This window comes from Cebidichthys violaceus, unplaced genomic scaffold (genome assembly GCF_023349555.1).
Source record: "Cebidichthys violaceus isolate CVI_PGR_0920_01 unplaced genomic scaffold, fCebVio1.0.p SCAF_29, whole genome shotgun sequence".
Classification (NCBI taxonomy): domain Eukaryota; kingdom Metazoa; phylum Chordata; class Actinopteri; order Perciformes; family Stichaeidae; genus Cebidichthys; species Cebidichthys violaceus.
Window position 1 is genome coordinate 1278932 of NW_027176472.1, and position 16461 is coordinate 1295392.

Sequence of the window (16461 nt, forward strand, 5' to 3'; positions counted from 1 at the left end):
TCGGTTCTTAAAAGAACCAGCTAATTTTCAGACAGGAAAAGAAACTCAAGCTTTCTCATGTGTTCCTTTTTCATTCTGTGAAGCAGGCGAGGGGTTGTGTCAGCTGACGAGGAAATCCGTCCAAATCGCACTGCTCCGCTGGGACGTCCAGGAGGGGAAATCCGCCCAAAACTTCCTGTCAGGAAGAGAGAGGATTTCTCACAATCTCTCTCTCTCTCTCTCTCTCTCTCTCTCTCTCTCTCTCTCTCTTTCTCTCTCTCCCTCTCTTCTCAGACATACACTACAGCTAGAGTATATACACTTTATTTGAATTACCAATATCTCTTTTAATGCCTCAAAAGGGTTTTAGAACAGCAGCAAAAGGCAAAACACAAAAGATGCGACATGCAATAATCCAGTAATTACTCATTTAATCCAGGGTTGTAATACATTCACTACTTTACTGCTAGATTACTCTTAGATTATGAGTAACCTTTTACAAAAAACATTTTAAAGAAAAATGATACATTATGATATGTTATGATATGTTGCAGCTCCTTGTCATCGTGTTTACTTCTAATCTACCCAGTAGTATACAAAGTGTTACAACAGTAATACGACTTTATGTGTATTTGTTAGCAATAAAAACAGAATAATGTTATATTATACGATAATATATCACTGTGAAATGGGCAATTCTACATAATGAGTACTTTACTTTTGATCATTTTACTACATTTTGCTGATATTCTTTCTACACAAGTAACATTTTGAATTCAGGACGTTACACAGGATGGAGTATTTTTAAACTGAAGTATTTCTACTTTCTGAGTACTTCTTCCTCCGCTGGCGGTCTATCTAGAGCAGGGTGTGGTGTGTGTTACTGCAAGTATACTTCAGCTGCTACAGTATACTATAGTACCGCTACCAGTGCTGCTGTCCCTACTACGGGAGTACTAGGAGGAGATGACCTCTGCTGGGAGGTTCCTACTTTGCCACTTTCTGTTGTTGTGTTTCTTTCTTCTTTTTTTTTTTGTTCTCTTCCTAGATTAGAGAGGAAGAGACGTGACGCCAGCAGTCCTTCCAGTCTCTCCGCCCCAACACGCACAGAGCTGAGCTGAGAGTTCATTCGTTATGATTTGTTTGTCGGTTACTAAATAAGAAGTTATTGTTGCCTTCAGACCGAAAAATGAGCAAAGACTACTGCTGATAATCGCAACACCCTGTAGTCTCTTTTTTTTTTTAATATTTCAAGTACTTATATTCTTACAAAGTTTTTGCGTCTATTAACAGCAGGTTACTTTCAGGTTTTTTTTTTTGTTACAGTTGGAATCTATTGTTTTCTAATAGTTTGTTTTTTTTCCTGCACACAGGATGTTGTCATGTGTGTGTTTTTCCTGTTGATAGCAGAGCAGGTTGTGTTCGAGGTTCAGACCATATATACGAGAGGAGAAAACTGATGGGAACGACCAGCCGCTGCCTGAAAACATTCTCCACTTTTTCCACTGATTTTTGAGTGCGGTTGTGTGGATTTATTTCCCCTCCCTGGATGTGACACTTTGAGCCATGCTGCTGCTGCTGCTGCTGCTGCTCTGCCTGCAAACTTCACTGCAAGAACAGGTAACACACATAATACATCACCTGTTCAGACCTCTGAGTGGTTAGTGGGTTGCTTTACTCTCTGATGAATGCAATTACAACACTCATTGTTTTTTCTTCCAAGGCCTCACAGAATAGTTTTGCTAGTTTGTACGGACACTAATGCCATTTTTTTTTGGTCACATAATGAATGAAAGGTTGTGGTTGGAGTGGACTCCAAACCTTTTTGCTTAAATTGAACATTTCAGAGGTGAACCACTGTTTAAAGTACAATAACAGTGCACTAGTACAGTCCTGACAAAAACCCCAAACATAATACAACCTTAAATAAAGTACTCTAGCAATTCATTATTGTGCTTCCCTAAAGTTAAGGGACTTGCAAGAGACGATAACAACAATCAAAGCAGCAGAGGTTGAGATATGCTGACTTTTAGTCTCTAAGAAAAGGATCAAATTTGAACAAGACTAAAAGTCTGAAGTCATGCCAGCGTCTCTCTGTGAGGTTTCATTTAACAGCTGTACTCTGAGCTGGAGGCTTACAGTACACCAGCATGCTAACATGCTCACAGAGTTACAATGCTAACAGTGCTGATCGTCAGCGGGACATATTTACCTGGTTACGTTTTTAATTAGCATCAGTACAGCTGAGGTTGATGGGAATGTCATTATTTTTGTGGGTATTTGGACATAAACCACGTTTTTAAGGAAGCTGACATGTGTTATGTAGCGGTGGTGCTAGTTTAAGAAGATAAGATCAACAAAGAATTTATGAACGTCTGTACCAAATGTATCCAGTAGTTTCACTCAAAAACATTATGCCGATCCATCAAAAAGACGTCAGACACGAACAAGTGAAAACTTTGACATGCTGAAGGCGCCATAGAGGAAAAGTCAGGGTACCATGAATGTTGTAAAAAAAAACGTGTTTTGGTCATCCATCAATAGTTGTTGCTGCAAGGTCTGTTTGTTCTTTATTCAGAAATAGATTTCAGAAGGTATTTGTCACATTTATAACTAGTGACAACCCAGTGTGTTTGTCCAGTCATGCGTCAGAGAGGGGATCGTGTTGTTTAAGTGAAGGAGGGATGTGTCAATCAACTGTTGCTGAAATGACGTGGCTGGATGAATAAAGTTGCATCTGATCTCAGCTGATTCAACCACAGACCACAAACATCAGAGAGAGAACTGGTGCTGCAACAAGCAGGGACGTACGGTCAGGGGAGACACGTGAGGTGAGGCAGCTACGAGCTGTTCCTCACCTCAGATTGCGCAATCCCTCACTAACTGGGTTGAGCGCGTGCCTTTTGCTTTCTCATTGTTTGTCACCACTTTAATATTTGTAGACACTTTTATTATATGTCCTTTCTTTACATAGAATATGTAATGTATTTCACGTCTGTGTAGAACATATTTAGTGTTGCTGATCTGACATTAAACCGCGGTGAAAAAGCACAGAGGGGCAAACAGTACCTCTGCCTCACTGAAGGGGGCGTGCGAGAGCCCACGGGTCGGGTTTATGCCTGTTCTGTCGTTGCTCTTCTTCTACACTTTTCTTCTTCTTCTTATATTTTGCTTTGACCACAAAGATGTAAGATTCAATATCTAAGCTTATAAATGTCTAAAAAAAAACAAGTAAATATGAACAAATCAACAGCAATTCACCGTCGGACAGGTAAAGTAACCGTTTATGTGATTGTTGTTCTCTTTATACATCCGGGGTTCTTACGCAGATTATCGAGGGAATCTCACGATTTTCGCGGGTGTCGCTCGCGAGCGCTCCGCTTCTGAAACGCTCCCGGCGGAATCAAATATGTACTTTACCTATGTGTGTGTGTGTGTGTGTGTGTGTGTGTGTGTGTGTGTGTGTGTGTGTGTGTGTGTGTGTGTGTAAAGAATGCTGATATGAAAAACAACCAGTAGTCAATGTGCAAGCTGCCAACTGAATGGTGATGTAAGCTACTCTATTGTAAATCTGATTTATGTAGTGTCAGCGCCTCACCACACGTCACTGCTGTACTTCCGTTTTACACTCGGCCCTCTTAATATTTCTACTCCGTCACATCTCGAAGAGAAACATTGTACTTTTTAAGTCATTTGTTTTAGTCACTGGTTAACATGCAAAACATTTGACGAATAAAATATGATACATTTTGTATAAATGGAACAACTCAAGAGTAAACAAAGTAGTTAAAATGAACTCAACTAGCTGCAACATTAAAATACTGCTGACTCATGAATGCATCAATAAGCATGATAGCGAACCACTGGTAAGATGACTTTGATCTTTTCCTGAAACTTCCAGTCTGTTCGACACCACACAAGAAAGTCACCTTTCAGATATTTGAATACACATGTTGATATACTTTGGGACACAAGAATCAAAGATTTCACTCGTTCATCCAGTAGCAGGCTAATCTAAAAGAGTTGTATGAGATCGTGACAGATGAAACTCCTCTGCCTCCCTCAGACTCCTCCTCCCGGTCGGTGTGATACCTCCCAGAGGGTGGAGGTGCGCACCTCCTGCACTTCTTGTGCCGCTGTCAGCAGCTGCCCCCACGGCTTCAGCAGCGCGGGGACGACCAACTGCAGGTACACGAACCAGGACCGCAGGACTGTTGCAGTCGTGGTAGTAGTATTAGTAATGGTAGTAGTATTAGTAGTGGTAGTAGTAGTAGTAGTATTAGTAGTGGTAGTAGTATGTGATGTGAGCAGTTTCTTCACCTCATGTTCACTGTGTGCTGCAGTTATGTGGTGGAGATCGGCGGCAGGGAGATGGCGTTGGATGGATGTCAGCACATCTGTATAAAGGGGTTCATGCAGCCACAATGCTGCCCACAGCACTGGGGACATCTTTGTCTCTGTAAGACGCACGCGCACACACACACACACACACACACACACACACACACACACACACACACACTCACACACACTCACACACACACTCAGAGTTCATCCTGAACAAATGCGTCTGGTTCAAAAAGTTGAATCTGACATCATCAAGTCAACAAATCCCACTGGTTCATCAGATACATGCAAAGTCCCACATCTGGTAGATCACCATGTGACGTGAATGATTGTTCTGTGCACCTGTCGATCACACAGTGACTGTCAAAGGGATGCGTTTAACTTCACAGAGCTGCAGATATATTCCATTTTTTTTTAAAATTACATTCATTCCTCATTTCTGGTGATAATCCTAAATATTCATCAGAATATGTGTTTTTAGTAGAAAAATAATCATATGTGTTCTTTACGTTCATTTAAGTAACTGACAGACATACAATAATAACGCTCCTATTGATAAAGTCTTTAATATATATTTAATACATGGAGCCAAATAAAAACTGTAGAAGCAGGTGAAGTTTAACCATTGCTGAATCAACAGTGTTGATTGACAGGAAATTAATCCATATTTATATATGATTTGGATTTTTGACTTTTTTTCAGACACAAGAAGATATTTGATTTTATATGATTTAAATTATTATGACTTCCACACTATCAAACAATAACCCAAACATATTTAAATCCCCACGGAGACTAATGTAAGATAAGAAGAAAATCTATATCTACTGAGAGCTGAACATTGTTATAGAGAAATTACTGAGTTCATTATTTTTATAAATTGCAGTTTGGGTGTTTTTTGGAGCAGTGGCCATTAGAGGAACTGACGTTGACAAGCGTATGATTCTGACTCGTGAAGCTGCAGTGCACAAAGGAAACATGATGGTATCATATAAACAATGAACAGTCACCTGTCTCTATGTCCCCTGTCTGTCTGTCTGTCTGTCTGTAGCCTGTCCCAGCTGGTCAGGGAAGACCTGTAACTTCCATGGAACCTGTTTGGACGGAGGCCTCGGCAACGGGACCTGCGTCTGTGATGTCAGTATCCTGTCCGTGTTGAACGGTCCTACCTGTTCACCCAAGGGTTCACAGATCACTATGGGTCATGTATTCATGGCCGACGGTGCTCCTAACCAGCCGATAACGATGACGACCACTGCTCAACCTCTCAGTGTCTCATCGGCCTCTCGCTCTACGTCTCTCACGGGGGGTTTGAGTGTTTTTTGTGTGTTTGATGTTGTTGTGGATTTGGAAACAAAGTGGGTTTTTGTTTGTTTTAAAAAAAAATGTTGTTTAGATCGTTGACATCTTGATTTCCCTCTTTAGGACGGCTTCTCTGGTTTTGCCTGTCAGGATTGTAAGAATGAAAACGTCTTTGGAGAAAAGTGCGATAAAGGTATAGTCTCTCTCTCTCTCTCTCTCTCTCTCTCTGTCTCTCTCTCTCTCACTTCTCTCTCTGTCTCTCTCTCTATCTCTCTCTCTATCTCTGTCTCTCTCTCTCTCTCTCTCTCACTTCTCTCTCTGTCTCTCTCTCTATCTCTCTTTCTCTCACTTCTGTCGCTCTCACTTCTCTCTCTGTCTCTCTCTATCTCTGTCTCTCTGTCTCTCTCTCTATCTCTGTCTCTCTCTCTCTCTCTCTCTTTGTCTGTCTCTCTCTCACTTCTCTCGCTCTCTCTCTGTCTCTCTCTCTCTCTCTCACTTCTCTCTCTCTCTCTCTGTCTCTCTCTCTCTGTCTCTCTCTCTCTCTCTCACTTCTCTCTCTCTGTCTGTCTCTCTCTCACTTCTCTCTCTCTCTCTGTCTCTCTCTCTCTCTCTCACTTCTCTCTCTCTGTCTGTCTCTCTCTCACTTCTCTCTCTCTCTATCTCTCTCTCTCTGTCTGTCTCTCTCTCACTTCTCTCTCTCTCTATCTCTCTCTCTCTGTCTGTCTCTCTCTCACTTCTCTCTCTCTCTATCTCTCTCTCTCTGTCTGTCTCTCTCTCACTTCTCTCTCTCTCTATCTCTCTCTCTCTGTCTGTCTCTCTCTCACTTCTCTCTCTCTCTCTCTCTCTCTCTCTTTCTCTCTCTCACTTCTCTCTCTCTGTCTTTCTCTCTCTCTCTCTCTCTACTGAGGCTAAAGAAACACCTTCAAATTGTTGTGTTAACAGCTGCAAACATGTCCCACACAGTTGTTTGACAAACTGTCCTCTTGTGTGTGTGTGTGTGTGTGTGTGTGTGTGTGTGTGTGTGTGTGTGTGTGTGTGTGTGTGCGTGTGTCCAGAGTGTGACTGTGCACATGGAGTGTGTAGTAAAGGTCCAGAAGGTGATGGACAGTGTTTGTGTCAGCCGCCGTACACTGGGAAGCGCTGTGACCAAGGTAAGAAAATATGCTCTGGACCTATTACTGAAAATCACGTTTGGGTTAATTAACGTAACAATTTCACAGCGATAGATGAAGCTCCATTTGTATATTTAGATAAACGAGGACTGTCCTGATTTGCCATATCACAGATTGATATTCAGTCGTGTCTTTTTTTTAGGAATATATTGTTTGTGTAAATACAAAGATTTACAAAAAGACACAATTAAAGATTTTTGAACGGTGAGACATTAAAATAGTTTTTTCATTGAACAAAGGAAGCTAAACTTTTGTTTCAAAAATCTAAAACTGGCAAAATTATTATTTAAATCAGGAACGGTAGGATCAAAGAATAAACAAAATGCGTTTTTTATTTTGTTATTTTTATTTTTTTTATGGTTTCTTACCAAAAAAGTATGACGGTTTTCTGTCTGCTAGTAGAACACACTGTGACACAGTTGTTGTTACTTCCGCGTGATGGTTAATTCATTCATTCTGTGGTGATGGCAGTGAGCACCAGGTGCAGTACCTGCAGCCCTTACTCGTACTGTAAGGGAGAGGGAGACGCCGCCGACTGTGAATGTTTGCCCGGATACAGGAGGACGCCAGTCGGCAAATGCGCAAGTAAGTAAAACACGCAACTCATCTCAGGTTTCTCCGTTTTATTGGTTCCCAGATTCTAGTTTGATATGAGTCGGATTATCTGTTTTGTATGTGCCTGAAGAAAGTTAAGGTAAGAGAGAGTATCGACCCTTTCACCGCCGACTTTATCAAAAACATGTGTGTGCGTCATGGCAACGGAAGCCCCAGACCTCTAGTCCAACAACCGAGCTTTAAACATTGAGCTGAAGCTGTTAACAGCAAAGTCAAGTTCTACAGAATTCTAACCGTTTCAGGGCGACAGGTGTTTCAGTTTAACGAGGGACCGCGTTAACTGCAGGACACCGGTTAACACGGTGACTCATTAAAGTGAAACACCAGCGAAGGCTTTGACTTGACCCCTCGCACAGAGAGGTCAAGTCTTCTGCTGTAGACGGCAGCGTGTCCTTTCCTCTGGCACCGCCCTCAGGACAAACCTTATTTCCCTATTAATGGTGAGGATCTAGTGGTCCTTTATTTGTCATATGATTTTTTTTTTTTTCATTTCCTGTGTCTCACAGGGCTGCTAGTTGATTTTAGCACATTTTGATATGGTGTCTCTAAAGTCCTGAAAGATTGTCTTTAGATTTTTGTATCGACCAGAACTAGAATCTACACTAGAGCTAGGACCAGGACCAGGACCAGGTGTTTGCTCCCCAGAGTCTCTCAGTACAAAACTGGACCAGGACTAGAGTCAGAAATAGACCCAGAACTAGTCTCTAATCTTACTTTGTCTTATGAACTCAAACCAGAGCAAGAACAAGACCTTGACCCAGAACACATTCCTTTGTCTCACTCTCTGTTTCTTAGGACTATATTTTTAGTTTTTTGTCTTGAGGATAAAAAATAAATCCGAGAGTCTCATCTGGACTGAGTCAGATCTTCCTTTCCCTGATCAGGTATTTGCTCGGCGAGGGATTGTGACGTCAACGCCCAGTGCTCCTCACAGGGATCCAGAGTCACCTGCGTCTGTAAGACGGACTACCAGGGCGACGGCAAGATCTGCGTACCCAGAAACCCTTGCTCCGAGAACAACGGAGGGTGTCCCGTCAACTCCACCGTCTGCGTCTTCAAAGGACCCAACAAGGTTAGGTTACCTCCAGAGCCGAGACCAGAACCAGGTCTAGAACAAGACGTGTCCTCGAACTAGAATCAGCATCAGTACCGAGAGCAACAACACAGAAAGTTGATGTCAGAACAAATATTCACGAGTCATTATGTCCAGAATCTAAACCAGAGCTAGATCCTGGTACTGTGTTTAACCACGCGGTCTTTATGGGTCTGTTTATCTGTCTGTCTCTCTCTGTCTGTCAGTCCAGCTGCAAGTGCATGTCCGGCATGTCCCCTGTAGGTGGCAGCGCTGAGTTTGGTTGTCAGCTGATGTCTGCCTGCTCAGCGAACACCTGCGACCCCACAGCTGTCTGTCAAACTGAACTGGATGGACAACCCAGGTCAGTCACAGAACCACTTTGTCTTTTGCTCTCCTGAATTACAACTAGGTCCAGGTCTAGTCTAGACAAGGACTAGAACCAGAAGGGAGACCCCAGAACGAGTTTCTTAGTCCGTCTGACAGCTATATCTAGAACCCGTTTAGTGCAAGTCTCTCTTTTGTTCTCTAGTAATAGAGCTAGAACCAGAACCAGAACTAGCACCAGTACAAACATTACAAACAGATCTTTGCTCCCTTGAACTAGATCTGTAACCAAACACATATTCCCGGCCCTCTTTTTGCTTTTCGGACCTAGTACTTGGACCAGGACTAGGACTAGAATCAGACCTAAAGATAACTTTTGAACTAGCGGAGGACAAGAGACGTTTATTTTGACTTTTAGTCTCCAGAACTAGAACCAGAAGTGGTCTCAAACCACTTTGCTTTGCCTCTTTTTTTGTTATCTCTGTCTTTCTTATTCACTAGAAATACAGTAGATCTGGATCCAGAACCAGGACCTGAACCCAGAACCACAACTAGAACTTTATTCCCCTTAAATTTCTCACTAAGAATTAGAAACAGAACTAGAACCCGGTCTCCTAGTGCCAGGTCTGAACAGGTTTGTGTGAATGTACGTGTGTTACAGTGTCATTGGTTAATGCCCCCCCCCCAGGTGTGTGTGTGAGGCGGGTCAGATCGGGGACGGACACCGGTGCTACGGTAACCTGATGGAGCGGCTGATAGAGCTGGACAGGAGCGGAAGCCTGAGAGGAAATCTGACCGGAACCGTCGCCCTGTTTGGTAAAAGAAGCACAAGTTCACCGTAGAAGTACTGTTGTTATACGGAACTGTGCTGTTTTCTTAGTGGTGTGACGGATCACAGTTGATCTGTGATCCTTACAACAGTTGATAAGGACCAGTTTAACTTCCTAACACTAGCTCCAAGCAGCTTATTGGAAATCATTAAAACTGCTAATTTCAAGATTTTATTCATGAAAATACAATCTTTTATTTCCTAATCAATTTAATTGAGGACTGTAACAAAGTAAAAAGTTAACATTCAGACATTTGTGAATGAAAACATGACGACCTGTATCAACTGATATGAATCACCGACAATCTGCAGTCGGCGTTAAACGTGATCGGAGCTTCTATGAAAGTTCTATTTGATATAATATTATATATTAGAATCTTTTTAACGTTATTGTGAACGCAAGAGAAATGAACTTTTTCTAATTGTTTCTACCTGGAGCTATTTTGTATCTTTTCTGTGATCTTTGACCTTTTGGTATATGTCTCTCTCTCTCTGTGTGTGTGTGTGTGTGTGTGTGTGTGTGTGTGTGTGTGTGTGTGTGTGTGTGTGTGTGTGTGTGTGTGTGTTTCAGAGAAAGGCTGTTCACTGCTGCTGAGTCACAAAGGACCCTTCACAGCTTTCATCCCCCTGCTGAAAACTCCTCTGAGTGTAGGTCGCCTGTCTGTCTGTCTGTCTGTCTGTCTGTCTGTCTGGTGTCGCCTGTCTCTGCTTCAAAGTCTTATTTTAACAATCTCCTTAATGTTCTTCAACACAGGAGTCTCCTGGATTATTGTAACCAAACTGTAGATGTCTGATACTTTAAAGTTCACCACAGTTAGCTCAAAGTTACTCCCCACACCTCTCTGCTCTGATGTTTGGTCTGTGCTGTGGGACTCGTGCATCTGGTTTCCCCCAACTCTTCTCAGCCCCTCTGACGCCTCGCTGTGCAGCAATATGACAGACATCCTGCTGCTTCTTGTCTGTTAGTCGACCCAAAAATGTAACTCGTTTTTTTTTTTGTTGCTTAAATCGTCCAAACATACCGAAACGGCATCAGCCGATAAATCAAAGTGTCAGATGATCACACATTCAAATTTCACACACACACACACACACACACACACACACACACACACACACACACACACACACACACACACACACTCGTCGCCTTGTGCCCGTCAGTGCAAACTAGAACAGATCAGAGTGTGAGGCCTATGGACACACACACACACACACACACACACACACACACACACACACACACACACACACACATATACACACACACACACACACACACACAGACATCACGACCGTGGAATCTGAGGTAACCATAGAAACTCGAGTTGGACATTTTAGATGTTTGAAGCCAGAATTCGAAACCGTAAAAGAGAAAAAGGAGACCTGCAGACTACAAAGGGTGAATGTGGACGTCACACTTGAAAGGTTTCCATCTCGACTAGATGAAATCGACAGTTTCAAGTTACAGCACTGAGTCTTCTGTGTTCTGAAGGAAACCATGTCTTTAGACGGCAAACTTTGACAAAGAACAAATACGTGTCAAGAAAGAAGAGTGTCTATGACGTCATCTGTGTCCTCTGAATCATCCTGGGAAGCGATGCCTGACGTTAAAAGACCCACAACACACTTTGATCCGTCCCAGGTTTCATCATGAATGTGTAGCCAAGTGCACCCCGGGGTGCATCTCAAATCCTTCCTCGCTGTGTGAGTGAAAGGTCTTTTTGTTGTTGCATCAGTTGGACTTCTGTTGGATTTCCTCCATTCACAGTTTTGCAGCTTTGTTTCATTTTCCAGTTTTGAGCGTTCAAACATTTTTTTTCCACTTTGTACGTTTTTGTGAAGAGAGCAGATGTCCCCCTCATCCTGTTTTTCCGAACAACTAGTCGAAGAAGATTACTACATCTGCTCGGCAACACTTTGTCTCTACAGGGCGTTAATGAAGAGCTGATGTGTAAGAACCATCTGATCCTGGGTCAGCACCTCTACAAGACTCTGGAGGGAGGAGATTTCAACCTGTTCGGAGGAGCGTGGTGGAGGAGCAAAGACAACAAGGTAACACCTCCTCTAGAACTCAACAACCCTGGTTAACAACTCTTTGAACTCGATGTCAATGACATGAAACAAAGCTGCGTGCCAGTGTCACTCACGAGTTTAATATAAAGGTTTACAATTATTCCACAGGACGGTGTTTCTGACCCCTGGATCCCAGCGTCTCAAAATGTTGAAACGGTCGTTTGAATGTTTAGCAGCCAAACAAATATTTCAGTGGTCCTGGTGATGGAAAAATCTTCATGAGGTTAAACATGTTAAAACTGTCTAGATATTTGAAGATGATCACAAGGATGCTCGTTAACTTCATTTTGTATTGGTCCCAGAATCACAATAATCCAGAGGAAAAACAGAGAGATCTTATTGATTTGGGTTCTGTTTCATTAGATATTTTCATTTATTTTGTTTTCTTGACACATGAACATGGCATAACACACATTTTGAACTAATACCACCCGATTCTGCCTGTTTCTTAATAACTGAAAGTTGATATTAATATTAATATTCTAGTTCCAATATCCTGTTTCAAAAGAAATTGAATCACACAAAGAAAAATAAAGATGCAATGTCAAAGTATCTATAAAAAAAACGTCATAATAGCTTCATCACCATCATCACTTTTACATTTTATTTACAAATGATTGTGTTCAAAGTCAGCATTCTAAACGATTTGATCGTCGTCCACCAGCTTAAAGTTGATGACAACTCTTTCAGCTTTGTCATCTCGCCTAAATGTTCAGAATCGTCAGGATCAGCTCTGTGGAGTCCCAGTAGTGGTTCCTTCTTTTGACTACGGTATCAATCAATGAATGATCAATCATCTCTGAGTACTTACTGAAACGTGTCCGGTCAGATTCATCATCTCGTTAAGTCAACTTAAATTCATCTATGAATTTCGAGTTGAAATCAAATCAAAAGATATTTAATAACTACAGAAGCAAAACAGTTACAAACCGAACACACCATTAATAACAAAACAAACATACATTTCATGAAAGTGAGGCCCAATCCGGGTCACACGGCTCGTATGTCTGCCCCATGGATCAGGAGAAGGTCTGGTTCTCCCCCAGGGTTCACAGTCCTCTTGTCCCTCCAAAGTCTCTGAAAAGTCTCACCTCACAACCATCGATCAGCTCAATGATTGGCTGAAATCCAATAAGCCCCCCCCCCCCCCCCCCCCCCCGGCCAATGACCCATTGTTCTGGGCAGACACCTCACCCAGCCGGCACGTATCCTTCCCCCCCCCTCCTGGCACATTCCTCAAACCCCCCCCTCTCACAGACACTCAATATACATTCAATGACCACACTCCTTGGTTTAAACTTCTACAGGTAAATATTGACATATAATATCCACCACTAGGGTGCTATTAAAACTTAAATTCCTCACAGACGTAAGCTATACTTTTGACTCATCAAACCAGTCACTCCTTATATTTTTATAATCTTCATCATCATCATCATTATCATTTATATCAGTTATTATAAACTGGAGGTGTGGTTTAGGTGTAAAGTCCCTCATCACAGAATATAATATTTCACTAGTTTTGCAATAAGAAAAGTTCATTTCTTTGTGATTTCAGTAAGACATATTTGCCACATTGCTACCAAAAGTCATATCACAATGTTCCCATTATACATCCTTCCATTCTAATATTGGTTTTGGCTTCCTAATATGTGCCTTGAGGAACAAGCGCACATTATAACTAATGTGTTAAAATACAATCATAGTGCGTCATCACATTGCTGCAACAATCCTGTAAATCCCAACATTGTACCATAATATGCAGCATTGCAACCAGCGGCCTAATGCAACCAAAGACATTAAAGTAAAGATGCTTTGGAGTCATATTTGTCAACCCCATCATATTCATCTTTAACTGGGCTTTTCCACCGTCACAGAGACCTTCACTGGTAAAATCTTCAGTGGGAGTTGGTTCTCAGTGTAAATGTACGGAAACACGGTGTCCTTGAAGGTGTGTGTGAAGGTGTGTATCTCTGTGTTAGTGTCAAGATCAGAGAACGACAGTTTTCCTTTGTCAAAGTCCAGATGAACTCTGATCCTCTGGAGCTTCTTCTTCACTGACAGAACTTTCTCGTCATCTGACGTGGAGAACGCTGTCAATTCACTGTTGGAGAACAAAATTCTCCACAATCCAGACTGTAGATGTCCGCTCATCTGGGTGTTCTCTCCCAACATGCCCAGTTCCCAGTCCTCGTTGTTTCCAACCTCAACGTCCCAGCTGTGAGTCCCAGAGTTGAAGCCTTCGGAGCCCAGGACGGAGCAGGAAAATTTGGTCCTCTCCAGGTTCTTTGGAAGCTGTCGTGGTTTTTCAGATCTCACACTGGTCAGATCTTCGGACACGACTAGTTCTGGGTCAGCAGTGTTTGGATCCAGAATCACAGGACTGTATGAGACCATGTCCTTCATCTTGTTCCAGATGTTGAAGGTCAGGTTGCCCAGGTGTTTGACCTCGTCTATCAGAGCTCCTGAGAGCAGCTTTGGATCCTCCAGCAGGGGGCGCTGCTGGACTCTTTCCACTGCAGCCTTGTAGTTGTTCAGGAATGAGACGTCTTCAGCTCTCAGCTCGTCCTCTGTGGCTCTGACTGTGTCTGAAAGAGCTGCTATCTCTCTGCTCAGAGCCTGCATCTTCTCCTTCATCACCAGACTCTTCTGCTCCTCTTCCTCCCTCAGAGCAGAGATCCTGGCCTCCTCTTCCTCCTTTAGAAACTGGTGAAGCTTCTCAAACTGCTCCTTAATCTGCCTCTCTGTGTGTCGGGCCTGGACCTTCATGTGTTCTGCTGTTTGAGCACAGTTTCCTTTAACTTGTTCAAAGAGCTTCAGTTTCTCCTTTAAGGGCTTCAGGGATTTCTGGATCTCCTCTTTGAGATCCTCTGCAGCTTCATCGATGGGTCTGAATCTGTGGTTGTTGTGTTTCCTTGAATCTCTGCAGACGACACACACCGGCTCCTGGTGGTCCAGACAGAAGAGTCTGAGTTTCTCAGAGTGCAGACTGCAGAGACTCTCTGAAGCTCTCTGATCTCTTTTAAGTAAAAAGGCCTCACACAGGTTCTTTAAAGCCAGGTTATGAGGAGGATCACTCTTGGATGATTTTCTCTTACAGCATGGACACTCTTGTATTTGTTTCTCTGTCCACCAGTTCTTCAGACAGTCTTTACAGAAGCTGTGGCTACACGACAGAACAACAGGATCTTTAAAGATCTCAATGCAAACCGGACAGCAGAGATCATCGTCCGACTTGGAAGCCATTTTGTCTCTTGAGTGAAGCTGAAAACACAGCGAGCAGAACGGAAAAGTCAGTCAGACTAGAAAGTTACTTTCACTTTGAGCCGTACCTCGCCCAGTTCATTGTGTGACATCAGCAGCAGGTGAAAGTGCAAGAATCCAGTATTCCAGTAATTCCAGTGTTCCCTGCCGCAGCAGTCCCTGGCTGTGCTGTTGAGACGAATATTTACTGTGTCTCTTCTCTCAGGAACATGGAACTAAAAGCTGTTTCCTGTTAGTCAGCGCTGCGTCAGAGAGGGTGGAGCTTTATCAAGCTGTTTTTCCTGCTTGCTCATGTTTATCATAATGGGCGTGTGTGTGTGTCGCAAGCATAAACGCACCAAAGGCAGAGAGACGATCACATTTCAAAAGAGAAAGCAACAAGATTGATTATCGGGTAGAAGAGACCAGCTGATCAGAACAGCTGATGTCACGATCGAAGGCCACAAACAGTGACAGCAAGGACATTATGAGTGTGCATGTGTGAGAGGGGTGAATGGTAGATGTATGAGAAATAAACTACAGACATGCAAAAGTATAGTATCCTGATTAAACTTCCACTAGAGCTTCATTAGTAGGATGTTGACATGATGAAGGGAAAAGAAGGACACAAAGAGAAAGTAAAACCATCCTGACTGCTACCTGCTATCTAGTACAGTTCAGACTGTACCATACGGTAATGATGTTTCCGTGGTTTCACAGACTCACAGTAGTCGCTGGGACTTCAGTAACGTCGGCTGCCCCCTCAGTCGTCAGTGGTTTCGTTCACATACTTCTAACTGCATAAACGCCCGATTGTGTCGCTCTAGAGGTTCATCCTGATGGACAACCCCAGCAGACAGTACGACGTCATCCAGGAGGACCTGCCGGCAGCCAACGGGATCATCCACATCATCGACCGGCCAATCACAAGCATTCTTTCTCACGGGTCTTTTCGTGACGAACAGGCGAGTCAAACGGTCACTTCACCAAATATGGAAAACCAAAAAACAGAATACCACATCTACAGTTACATGTATACTAGATGATGTCCTGCTAACCTGGGTTTGAACTCCATTAAACTCCATGAAAGCGAATGTCGGCCATTTATCTTCTTCTTCTTCTTCTTCTTCTTGTGTCCAGTTTGCTGATAAGACGATCAGAGAGATTCTGACTCTGGATGCAAAATACAACCGCTTCCTGTCTCTGGTTGATGTGAGTATTTTTATTCTGGCCAATAACATCACACCCGACATTACCGAAACAATGTCGATGCTTAATCCTTAGTTCTAATCAGACGAGATGTGTGTGTGTGTGTGTGTGTGTGTGTGTTCGTAGAACTGCGGGTCGCCGCCCCCCTTCCAGGGTCCTGGTCCCCTGACTGTGTTCGTCCCCACCAACCAGGCTGTGGACAAATCCAGAGACGGCAGCATCTTGTACATGCTGCACGAAGTAGGTGTAGTTTTGGCGCTTCGGTTTTCATTTGTTGAGCGTAATTGTTA

At 42.9% G+C, this 16461-nt stretch overlaps 2 protein-coding genes across 2 annotated transcripts in view; one reads left to right on the forward strand and one right to left on the reverse strand.

Moving 5' to 3' along the window:
- Nucleotides 1–1088: 1088 nt before the first annotated feature.
- Nucleotides 1089–16461, forward strand: part of stab1 (stabilin 1) — a 54688-nt gene continuing 39315 nt past the window's right edge. Inside the window, exons 1-15 of the mRNA XM_068722023.1 lie at nt 1089–1599; nt 4046–4167; nt 4323–4438; nt 5378–5463; nt 5752–5821; nt 6684–6779; nt 7272–7385; nt 8300–8487; nt 8715–8851; nt 9503–9630; nt 10215–10291; nt 11576–11698; nt 15790–15927; nt 16103–16174; nt 16298–16411. Coding sequence (XP_068578124.1) covers nt 1546–1599; nt 4046–4167; nt 4323–4438; nt 5378–5463; nt 5752–5821; nt 6684–6779; nt 7272–7385; nt 8300–8487; nt 8715–8851; nt 9503–9630; nt 10215–10291; nt 11576–11698; nt 15790–15927; nt 16103–16174; nt 16298–16411 — 1635 coding nt within the window. The 5' untranslated portion in view covers nt 1089–1545. The remainder of the gene's footprint in view (nt 1600–4045; nt 4168–4322; nt 4439–5377; nt 5464–5751; nt 5822–6683; nt 6780–7271; nt 7386–8299; nt 8488–8714; nt 8852–9502; nt 9631–10214; nt 10292–11575; nt 11699–15789; nt 15928–16102; nt 16175–16297; nt 16412–16461) is intronic.
- On the reverse strand, nt 12969–15195 carry LOC137880595 (E3 ubiquitin-protein ligase TRIM35-like). Its single transcript, XM_068722025.1, has one exon. It carries the CDS (start codon nt 14963–14965, stop codon nt 13571–13573), a length of 1395 nt encoding a protein of 464 aa, XP_068578126.1. The 5' UTR covers nt 14966–15195; the 3' UTR covers nt 12969–13570.

Bases quoted from the DNA above. Each gene is read 5' to 3' on its own strand.
- LOC137880595 (XM_068722025.1), bottom strand. From the start codon at position 14,965: ATGGCTTCCAAGTCGGACGATGATCTCTGCTGTCCGGTTTGCATTGAG.